This window comes from Orycteropus afer, unplaced genomic scaffold, assembly GCF_000298275.1.
Source record: "Orycteropus afer afer isolate SDZICR_OR568_19922 unplaced genomic scaffold, OryAfe1.0 scaffold00393, whole genome shotgun sequence".
Classification (NCBI taxonomy): Eukaryota; Metazoa; Chordata; class Mammalia; order Tubulidentata; family Orycteropodidae; genus Orycteropus; species Orycteropus afer.
In genome coordinates this window covers 2,189,529-2,209,350 of record NW_006921980.1, presented here as the reverse complement: position 1 = coordinate 2,209,350, position 19,822 = coordinate 2,189,529, and the positions used below count along the sequence as shown (strand labels likewise).

The window sequence follows — 19,822 nt, the reverse complement described above, 5'->3', positions numbered from 1 at the left end:
AAAAAAAAAAAAAAAAAGCTTGCAAGCAGCCATCTAGATGAGACCATGGGTCTCTTCTCATCCAGAGAATAGACAATGAAGAATACCAAAGATGCATGGAAACAATTAGTCCAGGAGACTAGTGGACTATACAGACCTCAGTCTGTATGACAGTGAGACCAGAAGAACTAGATGGTGCCTGGCTATCACTGTCAACCACTTGGAAAGGAAACAATACAGGAGATCCTGGATAGAGTAGGAGAACAATGTGGAACAAAACTTAAAATCATAAAAAAATTAAGAAAGACCAGTTTAGTGGTCTCATAGAACCTGTTGAGACCCTTGGGACTATGGCCCCTAGATACCCTTCAGGTCTGGAATTGAATTCACTCCCATGGCTTCCAGCCAAACAATAGACAGGCATATAGGGTGAACATTTACATCAGGCAGATACACTACTTGGAGTGATGAGTCATGGGAGAACAGAAGGGCAACATATGCACAGGGAGACAGTTGGGAGATAGCAGGAGTGCATGGCAGGGAAGGATACAGGGAAGATGTAACTATGGGGAAGAAGTGGGAAGAGAGCTGTTACATTGTGGGGAATGTCATGAAACAAAGTGTGTATGAATTGTGTGGAAAATTGCTCTGTAAACTTTCCCCCAAATCACAATAAAAATTTTTAAAAATGAGAAGAAAGAAGGTATTCCTTCAGATGTCAGAAAAATGGAGCAGCATAGTAAAGGAATCATTAAATACTTTATATTATGTGTCAGACCAGGAGGGGTTTACTGAGTATATCTGTTATTCCGGGGGCCATGCCCTCCCTGACCTAGGAGTATGGGATTTCTCCATGAGCAAGACAGACCTGACTATGGCCTCTTGAACTTACAGGACAGACCTGACAGCCTGGCCCAGACCCTGGTTCTTACTAGCAGTGTGGCATGAGCAGGCTGTTTAACCTCATTCAGCATGTGCTGCTCAAGAATAAAATGGGGCTGATAATCCATCATAATACATCATCATTTATTAGCACATCCAATGTGGTGCAGCAGTATATTGACAAACCAAAAACTAAAAGCAAATTCACTGCCATTGAGTCAATTCTGACTCATAGTGACCCTATTGGGTTTCCAAGGTGGTAAATCTTTACAGAAGCAGGTTGCCCCATATTCCTTCTGAGGAGCAGCTGATAGGTTTGAATCACCAACCTTCTGGTTAGCAGTCAGATGCCTTAGGCACTGCACCATATATTGACAGGGAACTGCCAAAAATTCAAGCCAGATTCAGAAGAGGACATGGAATGCAGGATATCACTGTTGATGTCAGGTGCATCTTGGCTGAAAGAAAAGAATACCAGAAAAATGTTTATCTGTGTTTTATTGACAACACAAAGGCATTTGATTGGGTGGATCATAACAAACTATGGGTAACATGAGAAATTCTAGGACACTTAATTGTGCTCATGAGGTACCTGTAACTAGACCAAGAAGCAGTCATTTGAACAGAACAAGGGGATACTGCATGACTTAAAATCAGGAAAGATGTGCATCAGGAATGTATTCTTTTAGCTTATTTATGCTCTGGTAGCACAGTGGCTAAAGCACTTGACTGCTAACCAGAAGGCTGGCGGTTCAAACCCACCAGCCACTCCTCGGAAGGAAGGTTGGGCAATCCTACTTCTGTAGTGATACTGCCTCGGAAACCCAAGGAGGGGTTGCTATGAGTCGGGGCTGACTTGATGGCACATAACAACAACAACAACAACAACATGCCATCTGTATGCTGAGCACATAATCCAAGAAGCTGCACTGTATGAAGAACACAACATCAGGCTGGTGGAAGTCTTATTAACAACCTGCGATATTCAGATGACATAACCTTGCTTGCTGAAAATGAGGAAGACTTGAAGCACTTACTGATAAATAACAGAAACTACAGCCTTCAGTATGAATTGCATGTCAACATAAAACAGTCCTCACGGCTGGACCAATAAGCAACATCATGATAAATAGAGGAGAGATTGCAGTTGTCAAGGACTTCATTTTACTTGGACCCTTAATCAATGCTCATGGAAGCAGCAGTCAAGAAATTAAACAACATATTGCATTGGGCATATCTGCTGCAAAAGACCTCTTTAAAGTGTTAATGAGCAATGATGTCACTTTGAAGACTGAGGTGCACTTGACTCAAGCCATGGTATTTTCCATAGCCTCATATGTGTGTGAGAGCTGGACAATAAGTACAGAAGACCACAGAAGAATTGATGCATTTGAATTGTGTTGTTGGTGAGGAATACTGACTGTACCATGAACTGCTAGAAGAATAGAACAAATCTGTCTTGTAGGAAGTACAGTTGGAATGCACCTTAGAAGTGAGAATGTCCAAGGTGGTGGAATAGGCAGACAACCTACATGGACCCTCTTCAACAAAGAAAAAAGAAACCAACTGACAGAGATACAGAAGATAATTCTGGAGCCCTGAGCTTTGAAAGGATGTATACAGAAGTGGATTAGGCACCAATTAGTGGAAGAACCTGAACAAAAACAGTAAATATGGAGACAGATGGACCTGCAGACTGTCAGCTACACTGATAGCACCAACAGCCTGAATATTTGCAAGTGGTGTTAGGACCTGAGAATTGACCAAAAGATCAGCCCTGGTCACCACGGGCTGCAGGCATGACTGCAGTGGTGTTCAATGACTAGGAAGGGAACCAGTAAAGTGGGAGGCAACTTGAGCTGTGGACTTTTGGCTGTCCAGAAGGTGCAGCCATTTTGATTGTTTACAACCAATGACCATTGTGGATATTTAAAGTGACCAAGGGCAAAGCCATTTTGAATGTTTGCAAGAGGTAGCCATTTTGGATATTTAAAGTAAGCATTCTCATTTGGATTCCAGGAATCTAAGAATAGGCTCCACTTGCCAAGGATGGCTGGGACATACAAGAGGCTGACAACAGGAAAAAAGACAGGTGGTGAGTGTATTAAGTGCTACCAGCTAGCGAATAGAGGAGCACAGTACCCTGCTTACTTAATAACATCCAAACAAAACAAAGAAAATGAAAATCTTGGGAAAATCAAACATACAATCACCAATTAAATATAAACACAAAAACATCACAACGTCTCAGAGACAACAAAATATCACAGTCCACACAAAGAAGCAAGATAAAGCAGGAGAAACAAGGAACCAGGATACAGATTCAGACCACATGCCTGAGAAAGAAGCAGCATTGGAACTCCCTGATAAGGAATTCAAAAGAATTATATTTAGGTACCTTCAAAAGGTTGAGAGCCAGATCAAGGAAAACACTGATAGAATTGAGGAAAACACAGAAAAACCCTAGAACAATTTCAAAGACAGTACAAGAACAAAATGACAAAATAAATGAAAAACTAGAAATGATATAAAATCTACACATAGAAAACCAGAAGATTAATACTAAATTTTCAGAAATAGATAACACATTGAATGGGCAAAGGAGTAGAATTGAATCAATGAAAGAGAGAATTAGTGAGATTGAAGACAAATACCTCAATATTTCTTTGGAAAGGGGTCAATCAGAAAAAAGATCAAAACAAAATTAAGAAAGCCTAGGGTTCACATGGGATACCATCAAAAGAAATAGCCTACGTGTAATTGGAATTCCAGAACAGGAAGAGACAAATAAAACCACAGAGAAAAGTCTCAAAGATTTGTTGGGAGAGAATTTCCCTGGTATGATGAAAGATGAGAATATATCCATTCAAGAAGTCCAACAAACCCCAAACAAGGTGGAGCCCAAAAGAAAATCACCAAGACATATCGTCGTCAAACTCACCAAAACCAAAGACAAAGAAAGAATCCTTAAAGCAGCATGGGAAAAAAGCAGTTACTTACAAGGGGCAACCAATAAGACTAAGCTCATATTTCTTGGCAGAAATCATGCAGGTAAGAAGACAATGGGATGGTGTATATAAAACACTGAAAGAAAAAGTTTCCAATGAAGAGTTATATACCCAGCAAAATTGTCCTTCAAATATGATGGTGCAATTAGGACATTTCCAGATAAGCAAAACTTTAAGGGAATTTGCTAAAACCAGGTCAATCTTACAGAGATGCTAAAGGGGGAGTCCTTTGGACAGAGAACCAACAATAGCAAACAACAACTGACTATTAACACACATGATGACACAACCCAGAAACCAACCCAGTTATGGAAGTATCCAAAGTAAATGAGCCTACAGTATTGTAAATAGGGAACCAGAGACATCAGTTGGCAAATGAGGATAACTACAAATCTAAAAGAGGGGAAATATTGTGTAGTTACAGAACTTCTAAGTAGTAAGGAAGTCAAGACAACTACAAGATAGAATGGACTGTTCTAAAGTTGGGAAGAAAACTATAAATCACAGGGTAGCCTCAAAGAAAAATGATAAACCTTCACATCAAAATAAAAAAAGGTACAAGCACAAATATTTAGCAAATACTAAAACAATAGCAACAGAGGAAGTGATAACATAATTCATAAACAAAACAAGCTCCACCCAGAAAATTATATGGAACAAAGAAATCAGCAACACCACGAAAAAGAAGTGAGAATGTCCAGACTTTGTCTGTCGTACTTTGGTCATGTCAGAAAGGATCAATCTATGGAGAAGGATATAATGCTTGGTAAAGCAGAGGAATGGCAGGAAAGGGGTAAGACCCTCAATGAGATGGATTGACACAGTACCTACAATGATGGGCTCAGGCATGGCAACAATTGTGAGGATGGCACAGGACCAGGCAGTGTTTCGTTTTGTTGTACATAGATTCACTATGAGTCAGAACCATCTGAATGGCATCTAACAACCATAACAACAAAAATGTAGTGCTGGTATTCCCAGAGGCACTCCGCAGGGCAGGGACCAACAGCTCTCAAGTAGAGATAGCTAGTAATACAACTCTCCTTAAGATGGTTAGAAAAAGGTGAAGCAGTGACCTGTTGGAGAACTATTTATTGGACTTAAATATATTGTTCTGCTTTACTGTTAATTGATTTATTTTCTTGTTTAATGGAAATTCTGGACATCAATGTGTTGCTATATAAATTTTCACCACAAAGAACTCCATTGACAGACATTAAGTATTAGGTGGCAGCACAGAAACGAGGAGTTTGGTAAAACACTGTAGAATAAAGTTTAAATTCTATGCTTTTAAATAGTATAGAACATATACCTATATGAATTTATTCTTGGCTTTTTGATTTTAAGAAATACCAAAATAAATAGCTTTTTATTTACGAAAGTAAACCAGGAAATGAATGTTGCTGTCTGCTGATTTCTGTTTATTTTCTGTATAAAGTCAGTCAAACTCCTGCAGAGCAACAATCTATAATCTATTGCTGAAATCATGGAAAGGCTACTTTCCATGATTGCTAATCTGTACACACACATTGGGAGCTCTGATAGCATAGTGCCTAAGGCACTTGACTGCTAACCATGAGGCTGGAGGTTCAAACCCACCAGCCACTCCTTGGAAGGAAGATCGGGCAATCTACTTCCATAGTGATACTGCCTCAGAAACCCAAGAAGGGGTCGCTATGAGTCGGGTCTGACTCGACGGCACATAACAACAACAACACACACACATGGGTGAATACACTTTGTAGCATCTACGTTATTGGTTATTGACAGTAGGTTTCAAAGTTTTCTGCATATAGAGATCTCTATTGATGCAAGTATAGGGAGGGCAGGTCCAGCTCCTCAACCACTCTTGGCAGGCAGGAGCCCATCCACAGATGCAAGGGAAACACCCTTTCACCATAGCTGTCTAGCAACCTGTTTTTCTAACAACTTTATTGAGATATAATTCACATACCATGTAATTTGAAGTATACAATTCAGGAGTTTTTAGTATATGTGCAGGTGTGTGCCACCATCACCACAGTCAATTTTAGAACATTTTCACCACCTCAGAAAGGAATCATTTACCACTTAGCTATCACCACTCACCTTCTTATCCCCCCAGCAACCATTATGCTGTTTTCTGTCACTGTATAGATTTCCTTGTTCTGGACTTTCATGTGAATGGAATCATGTAAAATGTGGTCTTTTGTGACTGGCTTTTCTCACTTAGCATACTGTTTTCAGGGCTTATCCATGTTGTAGCATATATTAGAACTTTATTCCTTTATGTAGGAGCCCTGGTGGCATAGTGCCTAAGGCACTTGACTGCTAACCAGAAGGCCGGCGGTTCAAACCCACCAGCCACTCCTCGGAAGGGAGGTTGGGCAATCTACTTCCGTAGTGATACCACCTCAGAAACCCAAGGACGGGTCGCTATGAGTCAGATCCGACTCAATGGCAAATAACAACAACATTCCTTTGTATGGTGGGTAAGTATATATCACATTTCATTTATCCATTCATCTGTTGATGGACTCTTACATTGTTTCCACCTTTTGTCTATTGTGAATAGAGCCGTAGTGAACATTGGTGTGCAAGTGTCAGTTTGAGTCCTTGTTTTCAGATCTTTTGGGTATACACCTAGGAGTAGAGTTGCTGAATCATATGGTAGTTTTATGTTTAACTTTTTGAAGATCTGCCAAACTGTATTTCAAGTGTGTGTACCATTTTACATTCTCACCAGCAATGAACAAAACTTTCAATTTCTCCACATCCTTGTCAATACTTGTTACTTTCTGTTTATTTATTATAATTATTTTCTGGTGGTGTAGTGCCTAAGGCATCTGACTGCTAACCAGAAGGCTGGAGGTTCAAACCCACCAGCCATTCCTTGGAAGGAATATTAGGCAATCTACTTCTGTAGTGATATTACCTCGGAAACCCAAGGAGGGGTCACTACGAGTCGGAAATGACTAGACAGCAATGAGCATGGTTTGATTTTTTAGTAGTATCTCGTTGTGGTTTTGATTTGCATCTCCCTAATGTCTAATCGTTTGACCGCTTACCAGAAGGTTGGTGGTTCAAACCCACCAGCCACTCCACGGAAGGAAGACTGGGCAGTCTACTTCTGTAAAGGTTTACCACCTCAGAAACTCAAAGGGGGACGCTGTGAGTTGGAATCTACTCAGTGGCAGTGAGGTTTTTTTTTTTTTTTTGTAATGTCTAATGAAGGTGCCCTGATGGCACATTGTTAAGCATTTGGCTGCTAACCAGAAGGTCAGCAGTTCAAACCCATCAGCCACTCCATGGGAGAAAGATGTACTAGTCTGCTTCCATAAAGATTGTTGCTGTTATTGTTAGGTGCTATTGAGTCAGTTCCAACTCATAGCGACACTGTGTACAACAGAACAAAATGCTGCCTGGTTCAGTGCCATCTACACAATCATTGCCATGTTTGAGTCCATTGTTGCAGCCACTGCATCAGTCCATCTCGTTGAGGGTCTTCCTGTTTTTTGCCGACCCTGGTCTTTACCAAACATGATGTCCCTCTCCAGGTACTGGTCCCTCCTGATAACGTGTTCAAAGTACATGGGACTAAATATTGCCATCTTCGTTTCTAAGGAGCAGTCTGGCTGTGTTTCTTCTAAGACAGCCTTGGAAACCATATGGAACAGTACTACTGTGTCCTATAAGGTCTCTATGAGTCAGAATTGACTCTATGGCAACAGGTTTGGTTATTTTGGTTTTAATGTCTAATAACATTGAGCATCTCTTCATGTGCTTATTGGCCATTTATATATTGCCTTTGGAGAAATGTCTATTCAAGTTCTTTGCTCATTTTTTGATTGGGTTGTTTGTTTTTTGTTGTTGAGTTGAAGTAGTCCTATATATATTCAGAATATTAAACTCTTATCAGATATATGATTTCCAAATATTTTCTCCCATTCTGTGGATTTTTATTATTATTATTGTGGTAAAAACAATACACAACAAGACATTTGCCAACATAACTTCCACATTTATAGCTCAGGGACTTCGATGATATTTTTTCATGTTGTGCCACCATCAACTATCCATTTCCAAAATATTCCACCACCCATTCTGTATATTTTCTTTCCACTTTCTTGATATTATCCTTTGATGTACAAAAATTTTTCATTTTGGTAAAGTCTAATTTATCTATTTTGTCTTTCATTGCTTGTGTTTTTTTGGTGTCATATCTGAGAATCCATTGCCAAATACAAAGTCTTAAAGATTTACCTTTATGTTTTCTTTGAAAAGTTTTGTGGTCTTAGCTCTTCTATTTAGGTCCTTGGTCCATTTTGAATTAATTTTCATATGATATGAGCTACAAGTCTTACTTTATTATGCATGTGGAAATCCAGCTGTTCTGACAATTTTTATTATTACTATTATTGAGTTGTAAAGTTCTTTATATATTCTAGATACAAGTCCCTTTTTAAAGTCACTTTGATGTATCAATCCTGTTTTCTGGTTCATCAGTTTAACCTGAATTTTTTAACTTAGTAGAAAACTTAGCAGAATATTGGTCCATTTGTTTTCCTGCAGCAATTCTAGAAGTGATAATTTTGAAACAGTACCTCCATCTCTAGTTGAGACAACTAGGCATAAACTGTTACCCCAAGGAAACAAGCTAATGACAAGCATATAGTGATGTAGTCTTGTGATAGATGGTAAAAATGTGTAATTATTTCCAACAAAGATTGTTACTTGTTTCATCTAGTCCCTTGAAATATGGTCACACTGTACCTTAAAGTTCCTTCTTTCCATGAAGGTCTTATACCACTGAGATGCTTTGCATTTTTCATGTGTTAAGTTCAGAATGTGATCAAAGTGAATTTTTAACTCATGGCCACATTCTGTTATATACTGATAAGTTTGAAATGCTGTTAGGTGAACTATGTATACAATTTCAGGAAGAGTATATCTTTGTTCTGTTTTTCTTTTAAGGAATCTGACGACTATCCCTGTTCTTTGGAATACTGTATGATACTACATCATGAGTGACAGTAAATGTGATAGTCAGTTTTACAGTGTTCAAGTGGCAGACTCAACGTTCACTGTCCTAAAACGCTACCAACAGTTGAAACCAATTGGTTCTGGAGCTCAAGGAATCGTTTGGTAAGTATGGTCTGTTTTCATAGCAAGGATTGAGTTTTTGCTACAGTAAAAAGTAAAACAAAGCTATCAGAATTTAAAAACACTGATGATAAAAGTACTCTTTTCTGTGCTATAGGTTTATGAGCTAACTTGAATCAACCTCTTTCTCTAGTTCTGTGTAGTCAGATTGTAGGCTACAAACCCAAAGTCTTAGAATGCTACAAAAATTAAAATAGGTAGCAATTTTTCTTTTTCTTTCTTTGTTTCTATTTTTATTTGTTTGTTTGTTTTCTTTTCCCCCTTTTCATTATGGTATCAGAGTGTTAGGTATGACAGTGAGTTGTAACAGAAGTTTGGAGTTTTATTTATTTCTTCATCATGGCCACCTTTTCCCCCTCCCCCTTTTATTCCCAATCACTCCTATTCATTTCCAGGCGCCATCCTTGCAGTGCCTTGCCATTCATTGGCAGGATGAGGCCAGTCAGTCTCATTATCACCCCATGGATTAACCAGGAAGGGACGCTGTGTGAGGGGTTGGGCTGGCCGTCTCTTCCTTGGTGTCTCACTTCAACTATGTGTCCAGCCCAGGACGTCAGAATCGTTAGTCTGACCCTGAACTTAGTCTCTTGCATGGTAAGACAGTCAGCTGCTGCAACATCACTGGCCAGCTAAAGGTAAAGTTTTTCACATGTTTTTTAGACTACAGTTATCAGCACTTCCCAAACTTTTTATCCCTTATTTTTCTGAGCAAAACTTTTTTTGGGGGAGGGATGGGAAATGAATAAAAACAAGATTGTCTTTGTATCTGAAAAAAACTGATGAAGCTACTACTCCATCTAATGTTGACAGGTAGCAGGCAGAGGCAATTCAAGATAAAAGGGAATCTTTTTGGATGTCTGTAGGGGACTTTATGTGTTCCTCTAGAGGTGTTGAGCTTTGAGCATCTTCATCCAGTGGTTTATAACTGACCATGCATTCTAGATAAATGTGATCAGGAAAATCAGGTGCTTTCTTTTGGCCTAGGTGCTTGGCAGCCCTGGTAGCTAAGAGAAGATTTCAGTCCAGAGCTTTCCAGAAAAGGTTTTGAGAGAGAAGTGGCTGTTTAGAAGGAACAGTCTTCAAAACTATCTAAAATTAGTGGCGATCTTAGCTTCCAAACAATAACTTGTTATATCTGTACTTAAATCCAATGTGCCAGGAGAAGTTTTAAAGTCAATAAATGGTCCAAAATTTGAATTTTTGATGTTAAAAAGGTTCTAAAAAATCAAATATTCTTTTGATTTATAGTCCATCTTTTGTTTGAAATTAGATGGTAATTTGACAAGACTGATCTCAAGGACATTTAATGTAATAACTATGTTAATAGGCTGACTAGAAGACAGAAATTAATTGTAAAACAAAGTTTCATAAAGGGTGAGCATTAGAAATGAATGACTTCATTACAGCAACAGTAAATGACAATAAAATCTCACGTTACTTTTATTTGATGTTTAGCTACGTTACTTTTTTTCTAAAGAGAAATTAAAAAATAAAAATAATTCATTATAGATGTGTATTTTCCCATTTGAAAATTCTTGTTTTGAAATAAAGAATTTTAATATGCCATCACACACCAAAAGGAACCTGGTGGTGCAGTGGTTAAAGCACTCAGCTGCTAAGCAGTTCAAACCCACCATTTGCTCCATGGGAGAAAGATGTGGTATTCTGCTCCCATAAGGATTACAACTTGGGAAAACCTATGGAGCATTTCTACTCTGTCCTTTAGCTCTGGTAGCATAGTGCCTAAGGCACTTGACTGCTAACCAGAAGGCTGGCGGTTCAAACCCACCAGCCACTCCTCGGAAGGAAGACTGGGCAATCTACTTCCGTAGTGATACTGCCTCGGCAACTCAAGGAGGGGTCACTATGAGTCAGGGCCAACTCGATGGCACGTAACAACAACAACAAGAGTCAGAATCAGCTCAGTGGCAGCAGGCGGGTTCATATACCAAACCTCCTTAGGTAATACCGATGGTAAAAATTATAGAATAGAAAGTTCTGAAAGTTTTTAAATTAAAAGATGCCTTAAACAAAGAATATTTGCTATTTTTTATGGATATGTGATTGCTGATTGTATTTAAACTCCGTATTATCTTACATGTAAAATGTGTTGTATTTTTGTTTTAGTAGTCTAAGTTATACTTGACTGAATCTTAACAGTAATTTCCCTTACCTCTTAATATTTTCATCATTTAAATGAATTTATGACAGCTTTTATTAATATTTATGGGAGTAGCTTTCATCTCACATATGAGACAAGTATGTTGAGCCTAAAATTTTAACGTCCTTTATACTTTTATTTTGTAAATCCCCATTTTCATAGCTTGATATTTGATTCTAAGGAATGATACAAAAACTGGATTTTGCTGTTTTTTTCTCAAAGAATATTTTACTTTGAACCAATAGAGGAAGTTCTCTTAAATAGCCCACTGGCAGCTAACAGTGTTGTTTTTTGATCTTTGAAGTCATTAGTTCATCCAATTTTGTAACCCAAGCAAATAAAAACTGTTTGCTGGGTTAACTTTCACTTACTCACTCACTCATTCACTGTTGAGTCAATTCAGACTCATAGTGACCCCTCCTTGGGTTTCCAAGGCCATATCTCTACTGAAGTAGATTGCCCAATCTTCTTTCCAAGGCTGGTGGGTTTGAACTGCCTGCTTTCTGGTTAGCAGTAAAATGCACTACTGGATGGACAGATTAACTTGAGTAACTTGATACAGATCACTGGTATTTTGTTTTTTAAAATTTTTGTACAATTATGAAAATTATTCTTAGACTTCTAGGGTGTTTCATCTTTTGCCCTTTAGGCAACGTGGTATCATAGGAGTTGGGCCTAGATGCTTGGAAAACCTGGTTTTCCATTATTACTTTATTGCTCCTTTCTCACAGAGCCTTGTGCTTGTTTGCTTTCAGCCAGTGAGATGGGAATGACTGCTCCTTGCCTTACCCAGGGCTCCTGCAACAAATTACCACAAACTCAGTGGTTTAGAAAAAACGGAAGTGTATTATCTTACAATTCTGGAGGCTAAAAGTCCAAAATGAAATTATAAACAGGGTTATGCTCTTTCTGAAGGCTCTAGGGAACAGTCTGCTCCGTGTCTCTCTCCTGGCTTTAGTGGTTGCCAGCATTCCTTGACTTGTAGCTGCATCACTTCAGTCTCTGCATCTTTTGCCACATGGCCTTCTGTCCTGTATGTTATTCTTTCCCTGTGTCTTTCTCTCTCCTTTTCTTACAAGGATACCAGTCATATTGAATTTAGGACCCACCCTAATCCAGTATGACTTCCTCTTAACTACAGTTGTAATTACTATTTCCAAATAAGGTCACATTTTGAGGTTCCAAGGAGACATGAACTTTGAGGGGGCATGATTCAGCACAGTACACCTTCCTTCTGTGTTTGAGTCTTCATAAGGCCCACTGAACTGCAGCAGTGGTTGTCTGGGAGTGGCAGTCCTCACACTGACAGGAGGGAAATTTTTCCATATTTCCCCATGTCTTCTGGGGGTTTTTCTTGCCTTTATTTTGAACAGTATCCTCAATATTAACATTATGCTTAAAATTCCTCAAAAAAAAAAAAAAAAAGAAGTGTTGGATACTTCATGCCAGGAAATGGTCTTTTTATTTGTCCTTCTGTTTGGCTAGAGTAAGAGCTATTAATCATGTAAGTTAGACTCCTTTCTTCCTCATCAGTGATGGAAGGACCTGAGGAACCCCATTGTTGAACCTTGACTTCCATATAACCTGTTCTTTCCATTGCTTCCTTCCTTGGAAATGTGCTATGTTGGTTTCCACTTACATCATTTTTGTCTCTGTTCATCTCCTGGGCACCCTTTAAAACTCCCAATCTGTCCAAACACTGTCCCTGGTCTTTCAAGACTTTTTTTTGTCTATGAAATGTCCCCAAATAATCTCAACTCATGCTTTGAATAAAGCCTTTCTCTTATGGAACCAAATGCTTGATTGATACGCATACATACATATATAACCAAACGCACTGCCATTGAGTCGTATCTGACTCGTAGCGACCCCTCCTTGGGTTTTTGAGGTGGTATCACTCCAGAAGTAGTCTTGCGGAAATTGTTCACAGCTGCAGGGAGGCAGCATTTTAAGTGTGGGCTTCATTTACATCTACTGGCTTGTCCTTCACTTGTTTCTGAAGGTTAATAGTGACTTGAATAGTGGATATTGTTGAATCATTATGAGCTCTGCCATAACCTGAACTTTATAAATGGTGAAATTAAAGACAAAGAAGGCTCATTCCCTTCCCCCATCTCACAGGCCTGAGACTAAAACCCACCTGTTGACATTTCAGGATCCTGTTGCTTGTATTGTTGTTTGGCCTGTTAATGACTTTGAACCACTGATACTTTTTGGTATGACCAGAATTCTTATCTAACCTCTGGTTGGAATCTTAATAATAATGAATAAATATTCATTAAATACCTGTCTAAAAATTCTCACAGTTAATTTCTTTATTTTTATAGGATGACTGTTATGTTCAAGAATAGTTTGTATTTATAGCTATAATAATAATTTTGTGGTCTTCTCCTATCTAATGTTCTAACTGGGAAAGTAAATCCTTTATGAGTGATTTTAGCTTCCTTTTCCCCTCTTTTTCTTTTGTGTTCATCCTTCATCAGACACTGAGACACCAAGTAGGGTTGGGAAATAATCTGGCAATGTGACATTCCTGTTACTTAACAAAAAAAAAAAAAAGAACTTCCTAAAATAAACTCAACAGGTAAGCTACTACTTTGATACTAGGAATTGGATTTTCTTTTACTGTATTCCTTTTAAAAATATTGCCATTATACATTTAATTGTTTGGACAATCTGATGGTTCATTTTGTAGTTATATTTTAACATTAGGATAAGGAGCTCTGGTAGTGGAGTGCCTAAGGCACTTGCCTGCTAACCAGAAGGTTGGCGGTTCAAAACCATCAGCCACTCCATGGAAGGAAGACTGGGCAATCTACTTCCGTAAAGATTTACTGCCTCTGAAATCCAAAGGGGTTCACTATGAGTTGGAATCAACTCGATGGCAGTGAGTTTGGTTTATTTATTTATTTTGTATACTTTTAAATTATTAGTGACCATTTTGGCCCCCAAAAAATATCTATGCCCTAGTCTCTGGAACCTGTGAATATGTTCCCTTACATGGAAAAAGGGACCGTGCAGATTTGATTAAATTGAAGATCTTGAGATGAAGAGGTTATCCTGGATTACCCATATGGACCCAGTGTAATCATGAGGGTCCTTAAAGGAAAGCAGGTGGGTCAGAATCAAGAGGAGATGTGCTGACAGAAGTACAGATTGAAATAAGAAAGACCACAAGCCAAGGAGTGCAGGTAGTCTCTTGGAGCTGGAAATGAGAAGGAAATGGATATTCCCCAAGAACCTTTAAAAGGAACTCAGCCATGCTGACACCTTGATTTTAGCCCCATAAGACCCATTTTGGACTTCTGACTTCCAGAACTACAGGATAATAAATGTGTGTTGTTTCAACCACTAAGTTTGTGGTACTTTATTACAGCAGTAATAGAAAACTGTTATGGGGGCATGTGTGTTTTTATATGTTTGACAAATAAAATATCACAATAGCCACATTATGTGGCTTCCAAAATTCATTGTTGTTGTTGTTGTTGTGTGCCATCGAGTAGGCCCCAACTCATAGCAACCCCTCCTTGGGTTGCCGAGGCAGTATCACTGTGGAGGTAGATTGCCCAACTTTCCTGCCGAGGAGTGGGTGGTGGGTTTGAACTGCCAGCCTTCTGGTTAGCAGACAAGTACCTTAGGCACTATGCTACCAGAGAAATTCATTAGTCATCTATTTTTAAATGAGAGCTTTATAAAACATGGGGAGCGACATGTAAACCATAATGCAGGTAGAACCAGTGAATTGTACAGGGTTAATAGAAGAGCTGAAGCCAGAATCAAATCTTCTGACTCTTAATTTGAGTTATTTTTGAAGTTCTCTTAAGCTTACTTGTTTTTCTGTTTTTTATTGTTCTTTAAAAAGGTGTTAATAAAATTTATTAGCAAAATAAGTTTTAAAATGTTTATAGTTTTGAAGTATTTATAAAAACCAGTTAAGTTATATAGTGAAGTCATTAAGTAATTACAGGGTCTGATAGTTCCAGTGAGGAACATGTGGGTACATTTCTTTCATATGTATATTCAGGTTTTCTTTTTCCTTGTAAAATATCAAGTTCAACCAAAATAGTAACAATTTTTCTGTTTTAATGAAACAGTTCTGTGAAGTGTTTAACCTTTTTAATAAATGTGTTTAATAATAGATCTGGTGGTACTTAGAAGTGACAATTACAGCTTTAGCATGAAATAATCAGTATAGCTCCTGTTCCTTTTTGCTTCCTCTAGTTCTACACAAGCAGGAAATTGGCCTGTCCTTACACTGTTTTATTTTCTCTCCGTTGATAAAAATAAATAATAATAATATCCACAATAAAATTTCTGTTAAAAAGGAAGTATATGATATAAGGCATAAGGTGGCTGAGATTTCGGAGACTTGAGTTCTTGGTTCATCTCTTATCCTCATAGTAGTAGTTCTTTGTAACCTTGGGTGAGTCCACGTCTTTATGGGCTTTAATAATTTCACCTCTAAAGTGAATGAATTGGAAATTCTGGTTTAAGATAATGGACCAAGCACCTAAACAAAGAAAATAGGAGAGCAATAATCAGTGGATAAGGGATTTAAAACAATTTTATAAAGTGTTGAAAGCTTGTTGCAGATAAAACAGAGCAGAAAAAGAGAATAAGTGGATGAGGCGTTTGCAACAAAAGAGAATCTATCTATAGTGGAACCCGAAAGAGGCTGTGGGTATGGAGATGACAAATACAGAAGATGAGACTGAAACTGAAAGCTTAAACAGGGAGGTTAATTAGAAGTACATGTGTGAAGTAACTGTGCAAGCTGGCTTTCACACACACACCCCATGCACAATGTGTAAGTAGCTCATTATTTACCTCCAATGTTGGAGGCTATCTTTCCCTTGGCATTTACAAATTATGAAGCAGGCAGCTGAAAGCTTTGGATTGCCTTTTGAGGCTAGGAGACGTGTTGGAGTCCAGGGCCCTCAAAGGAGTGGGAGGGCCTAGTGAACTTTTTTTGCTTTGAATTGGTACCATAAAGGAGGCCTGTGGCATGAAAGGTAAGTCAGAAGAGGATATGCCTTTAGAGAGACCGCTTCAAAGCCTCTTAGTTGATAAAGTTCTACTGAGGTGGACCCAAATTGCTATGTAAATTCTCCCTGGAGGAAGATAGCATCATACCCAAAAACCAAATTCATTGCCTTTGAGTTGTTTGTGACTGATAGAGACCCTTCAGGGCAGAGTAGAGCTGCCCTATAGTTTTTCCAAAGCTATAAATCTTTCCAGAATCAGACTGCCACATCTTTCTCCCATTGAGCAGCTGGAGAGTTTGAACAGTCCCACTGACCTTTCATTCAGCATCTTAGCGCTTTAACCACTGTACCACCAGGGCTCCTAGCATCATACGAGATATCAAATTATTTCTACAAGTGTGAGGTCTAGCATACAGTCAAAAATAACTAGGTATACAAGGAGATAATACAACATGAACAAAACATGAGCAGAAACAACAGACAAGGAAACAGATCCAGCAAGCAAGGACAGTGCTATCAGGCCTAGCTTTCAACAATGGATTATCTAATATAATAACAAAAGCACAAACCACAACAGGCAAAATAAATACATGGGACCTCATAAAAATTAAAAACTTTTGTTCATCAAAAGACAAGCTACCAGTTGGGAGAATATCTTCAGAAACTATATATCTGACAAAAAATGTAATAACCAAAATATATATAAAACATTGACAACAACAAAAAGACAACGCAATCATAAAATGGGCAAAGGACTTGAATAGATATTTCACCAAAGAGGACATTCAAATGGCCACCAAACACATGAAAAGATGTTCCCTATCATTAGCTATCAGAGAGGTGCAAATCTAAAGCACAGTGAGATACCATTTCACTCCCACTAGGATGACTAAGATGACAAAACATTTTTAAAAAGGAAAAAACAAAATAACAGATGTTGGCTGGGATATGGAGAAATTGGAACCCTATCTGTTTCTGGAGGGAATGCAAGGTGGTACAGCTGCTGTGAAAAACAGTATGGCAGTTCTTTAAAAAACTAAAATCACTCCTAGGTATGTACCCAAAAGACTTGAAAGCAGAGACTCAAAAAGACACTTGTACACCATTGTTCATTGTAGCACAATTCACAAAAGCCAAGAAGTGGAAACAACCTAAATGTCCATCAGCAGATGAATGGGTAAACAAAATGTGGTTAGATACATACAATGGAATATTACTCAGCCAGTAAAAGAAATGAAGTCTTGATACATACTATACTGTGGATGGAGCTTGAAGACATGCTGAGCGAAATAAGTCAATCACAAAAGGACAAATATTGTATGATCTTAGTTATATGAAAAGACAAGAAAAGACAAATGTATAGAGACCAACGTTTATTAGTGATTACCAGGGGCAGGAGGGAGGGGAAAATGGGGGGTTAATGGTGCTGGAAAAGTCCCATTGATTTAGGGTAGAGTTGCACAGCCAGTTATTGTCATTACTGTCAATAAATTGTACCCAGTAAAATGTTGAGTTGTCAAAAGTATAATAGATATATTTACAATGATTACAAAAAATAATAATGATAATTGCTGAAACTGTTTATGTATAACCAAACACTTTCATGAGATTTGGTTCCCTGGTTTGGAGGTTTAGGGTCATGGTTTCATAATGTATTTAATATTTCTCTTCTGCCTCCTGATTCATTGTGTAGTGCCTGGGTTCTTAAAAGCTTGCAAACAGCCATCCAAGGCACAACAGTTGGCTTCTGATCACCTGGAACAACAGAGGAAGAGGGAGAGTAAGACACAGAAGGAGGATATGGAATGTGTGGCTAATTCACTCCATGAACAACTGCTTCCTTTGCTATGGGACCCAAAGAACTAGATGATGCCTGTTTACTGTTACAGAACATTTTGATCAAAGATTCTATAGAAAAATCTTGATCAAAAGAGTGAAAATGCAGAACAGATTTTCAAGTTTTCTTGGACTCTAGACTATCTGGAGCCATGGAAGATGGATGAACCACTGAAACTATGATCCTGAGATAATTTTTAAACTTTAAACCTTAAATAAAAAATATCCCCTCAAGTTATTTTAACACTGAACAGTGGTTTTGCTTAACTAGTAAAAAGAGATCTGCCTTGAGCATTATGCTCTTTTAAGAACTGTCTATATGGAATCAAATTGACAACAGCAACTTGAAAGATTAGATAGGAACCTGCTAAAAGGGCAAGAAGGCCACATGTTCTGACTTCCTCTAACCCCTCAAGAGGAAGACAGAATCACCATCAGTAGACGAAGGCCTGTTACTGCAAGGCTAGATATTCTGCCTCCCTCTAGCCTTCTCACCAACCATTCCTCCCAAAGCACCGACCACCTCTCTCCTGGGTTCGGTAATTCACTGCAGTGGCCACATAGAACTCACAGATTATGGGGTTTATTAGGGAAGTACCAGGCTACAATTCAAGTTCAGGAAAAATGCCCAGTCTCTCTCCCAGCCCGCCATCTCTCACAGTCTCTCTGCTAGCAATATGTGTCTTTCGGTGTCTCTCTCAGCAATGCATGTCTTTTGTGTCTCTTTCCCAGCAATACATATCTCTCAGGGGTGCATCCTTCCTCAGCCATCAGTCAGAGAGAGTTCTGCCTCTAAGAGGCCTCCTTTTGACCCCGGCAGAGTGGCCCAACCAACCAATCATAACATCAGAATTCTAAACACCTGAGAGAGAGTAGGAATCTCCCAGAACATTGTTTTGTGCCACTCCCAACAGAAATACCCCAGGTGGGCAACTTTAGCAATCAGGAGCTCCTCAGTTGCTCATGGCAAATTCTACCTTGGAGTTTACAAAGACTTATGGGTAGAAAAGCCACACTAAGTAATTTATCACACCACAGAACCTTAGGAAGTCAGTGAGTTTACATTACTGAGGGAAGAACAATTCAAAAAATGTAATCAGTGTCACTAAATTGTACGTTTAGTTGTTGTTGTTAGGTGCCATCAAGTTGCCTCCAGCCCATAGTGACCCTATGCACAATAGAATGAAATACTGCATGGTACTGTGCCAGCCTAGCTATCCTGCTATACCTGAGCCCATCGTTGCAGCCAGTGTCAAGCCATCTTGTTGAGGGCCTTCCCCTTTTTCATTGACCCTCCACTTTACCAAGAATGATATCCTTCTGCAGGGAATGGTCCCTTCTGACAAAATGACCAAAGTAGGTGAGACAAAGTCTGGCTATCCTTGCTTCCAAGAAGCATTCCGGCTGCACTTCATCCAGGACAGATTTGTTAGTTCTTTTAGCAGTCCATGGTACTCTTGAGTGTTCGTCTCCGACACCACATCTCAAAAGCATCAACTCTTCTTCGGTCTTCCTTATTCATTGTCCAGCTCTCACATGTATTGAAAATACCATGGCTTGGGTTCGACGCACCTTAGTCTTCAAGGAGACATCTCTGTTCTTCATCACTTGAAAGAGGTCTTTTGCAGCAGATTTGCCCAATTCAGTATGTCTTCCGGTATCTTGACTGCTGCTTCCGTTGGTGTTGATTGTAGAACCAAGTATTAGGAAATCCTTGACAACTTCAATCTTTTCTCAATCCACCTTGAAGCTGTTTATTGCACCAATTCTGAGGACTTTTGTTTTCTTTATATTAAGGTGTAATCCATACTGCAGACTGTAATCTTTTT

At 38.8% G+C, this 19,822-nt stretch overlaps 1 protein-coding gene across 1 annotated transcript in view; it reads left to right on the top strand.

Moving 5' to 3' along the window:
- Positions 1 to 8,871: 8,871 nt before the first annotated feature.
- Positions 8,872 to 19,822, top strand: part of MAPK9 (mitogen-activated protein kinase 9) — an 86,556-nt gene continuing 75,605 nt past the window's right edge. Inside the window, exon 1 of the mRNA XM_042782621.1 lies at positions 8,872 to 8,993. Coding sequence (XP_042638555.1) covers positions 8,872 to 8,993 — 122 coding nt within the window. The remainder of the gene's footprint in view (positions 8,994 to 19,822) is intronic.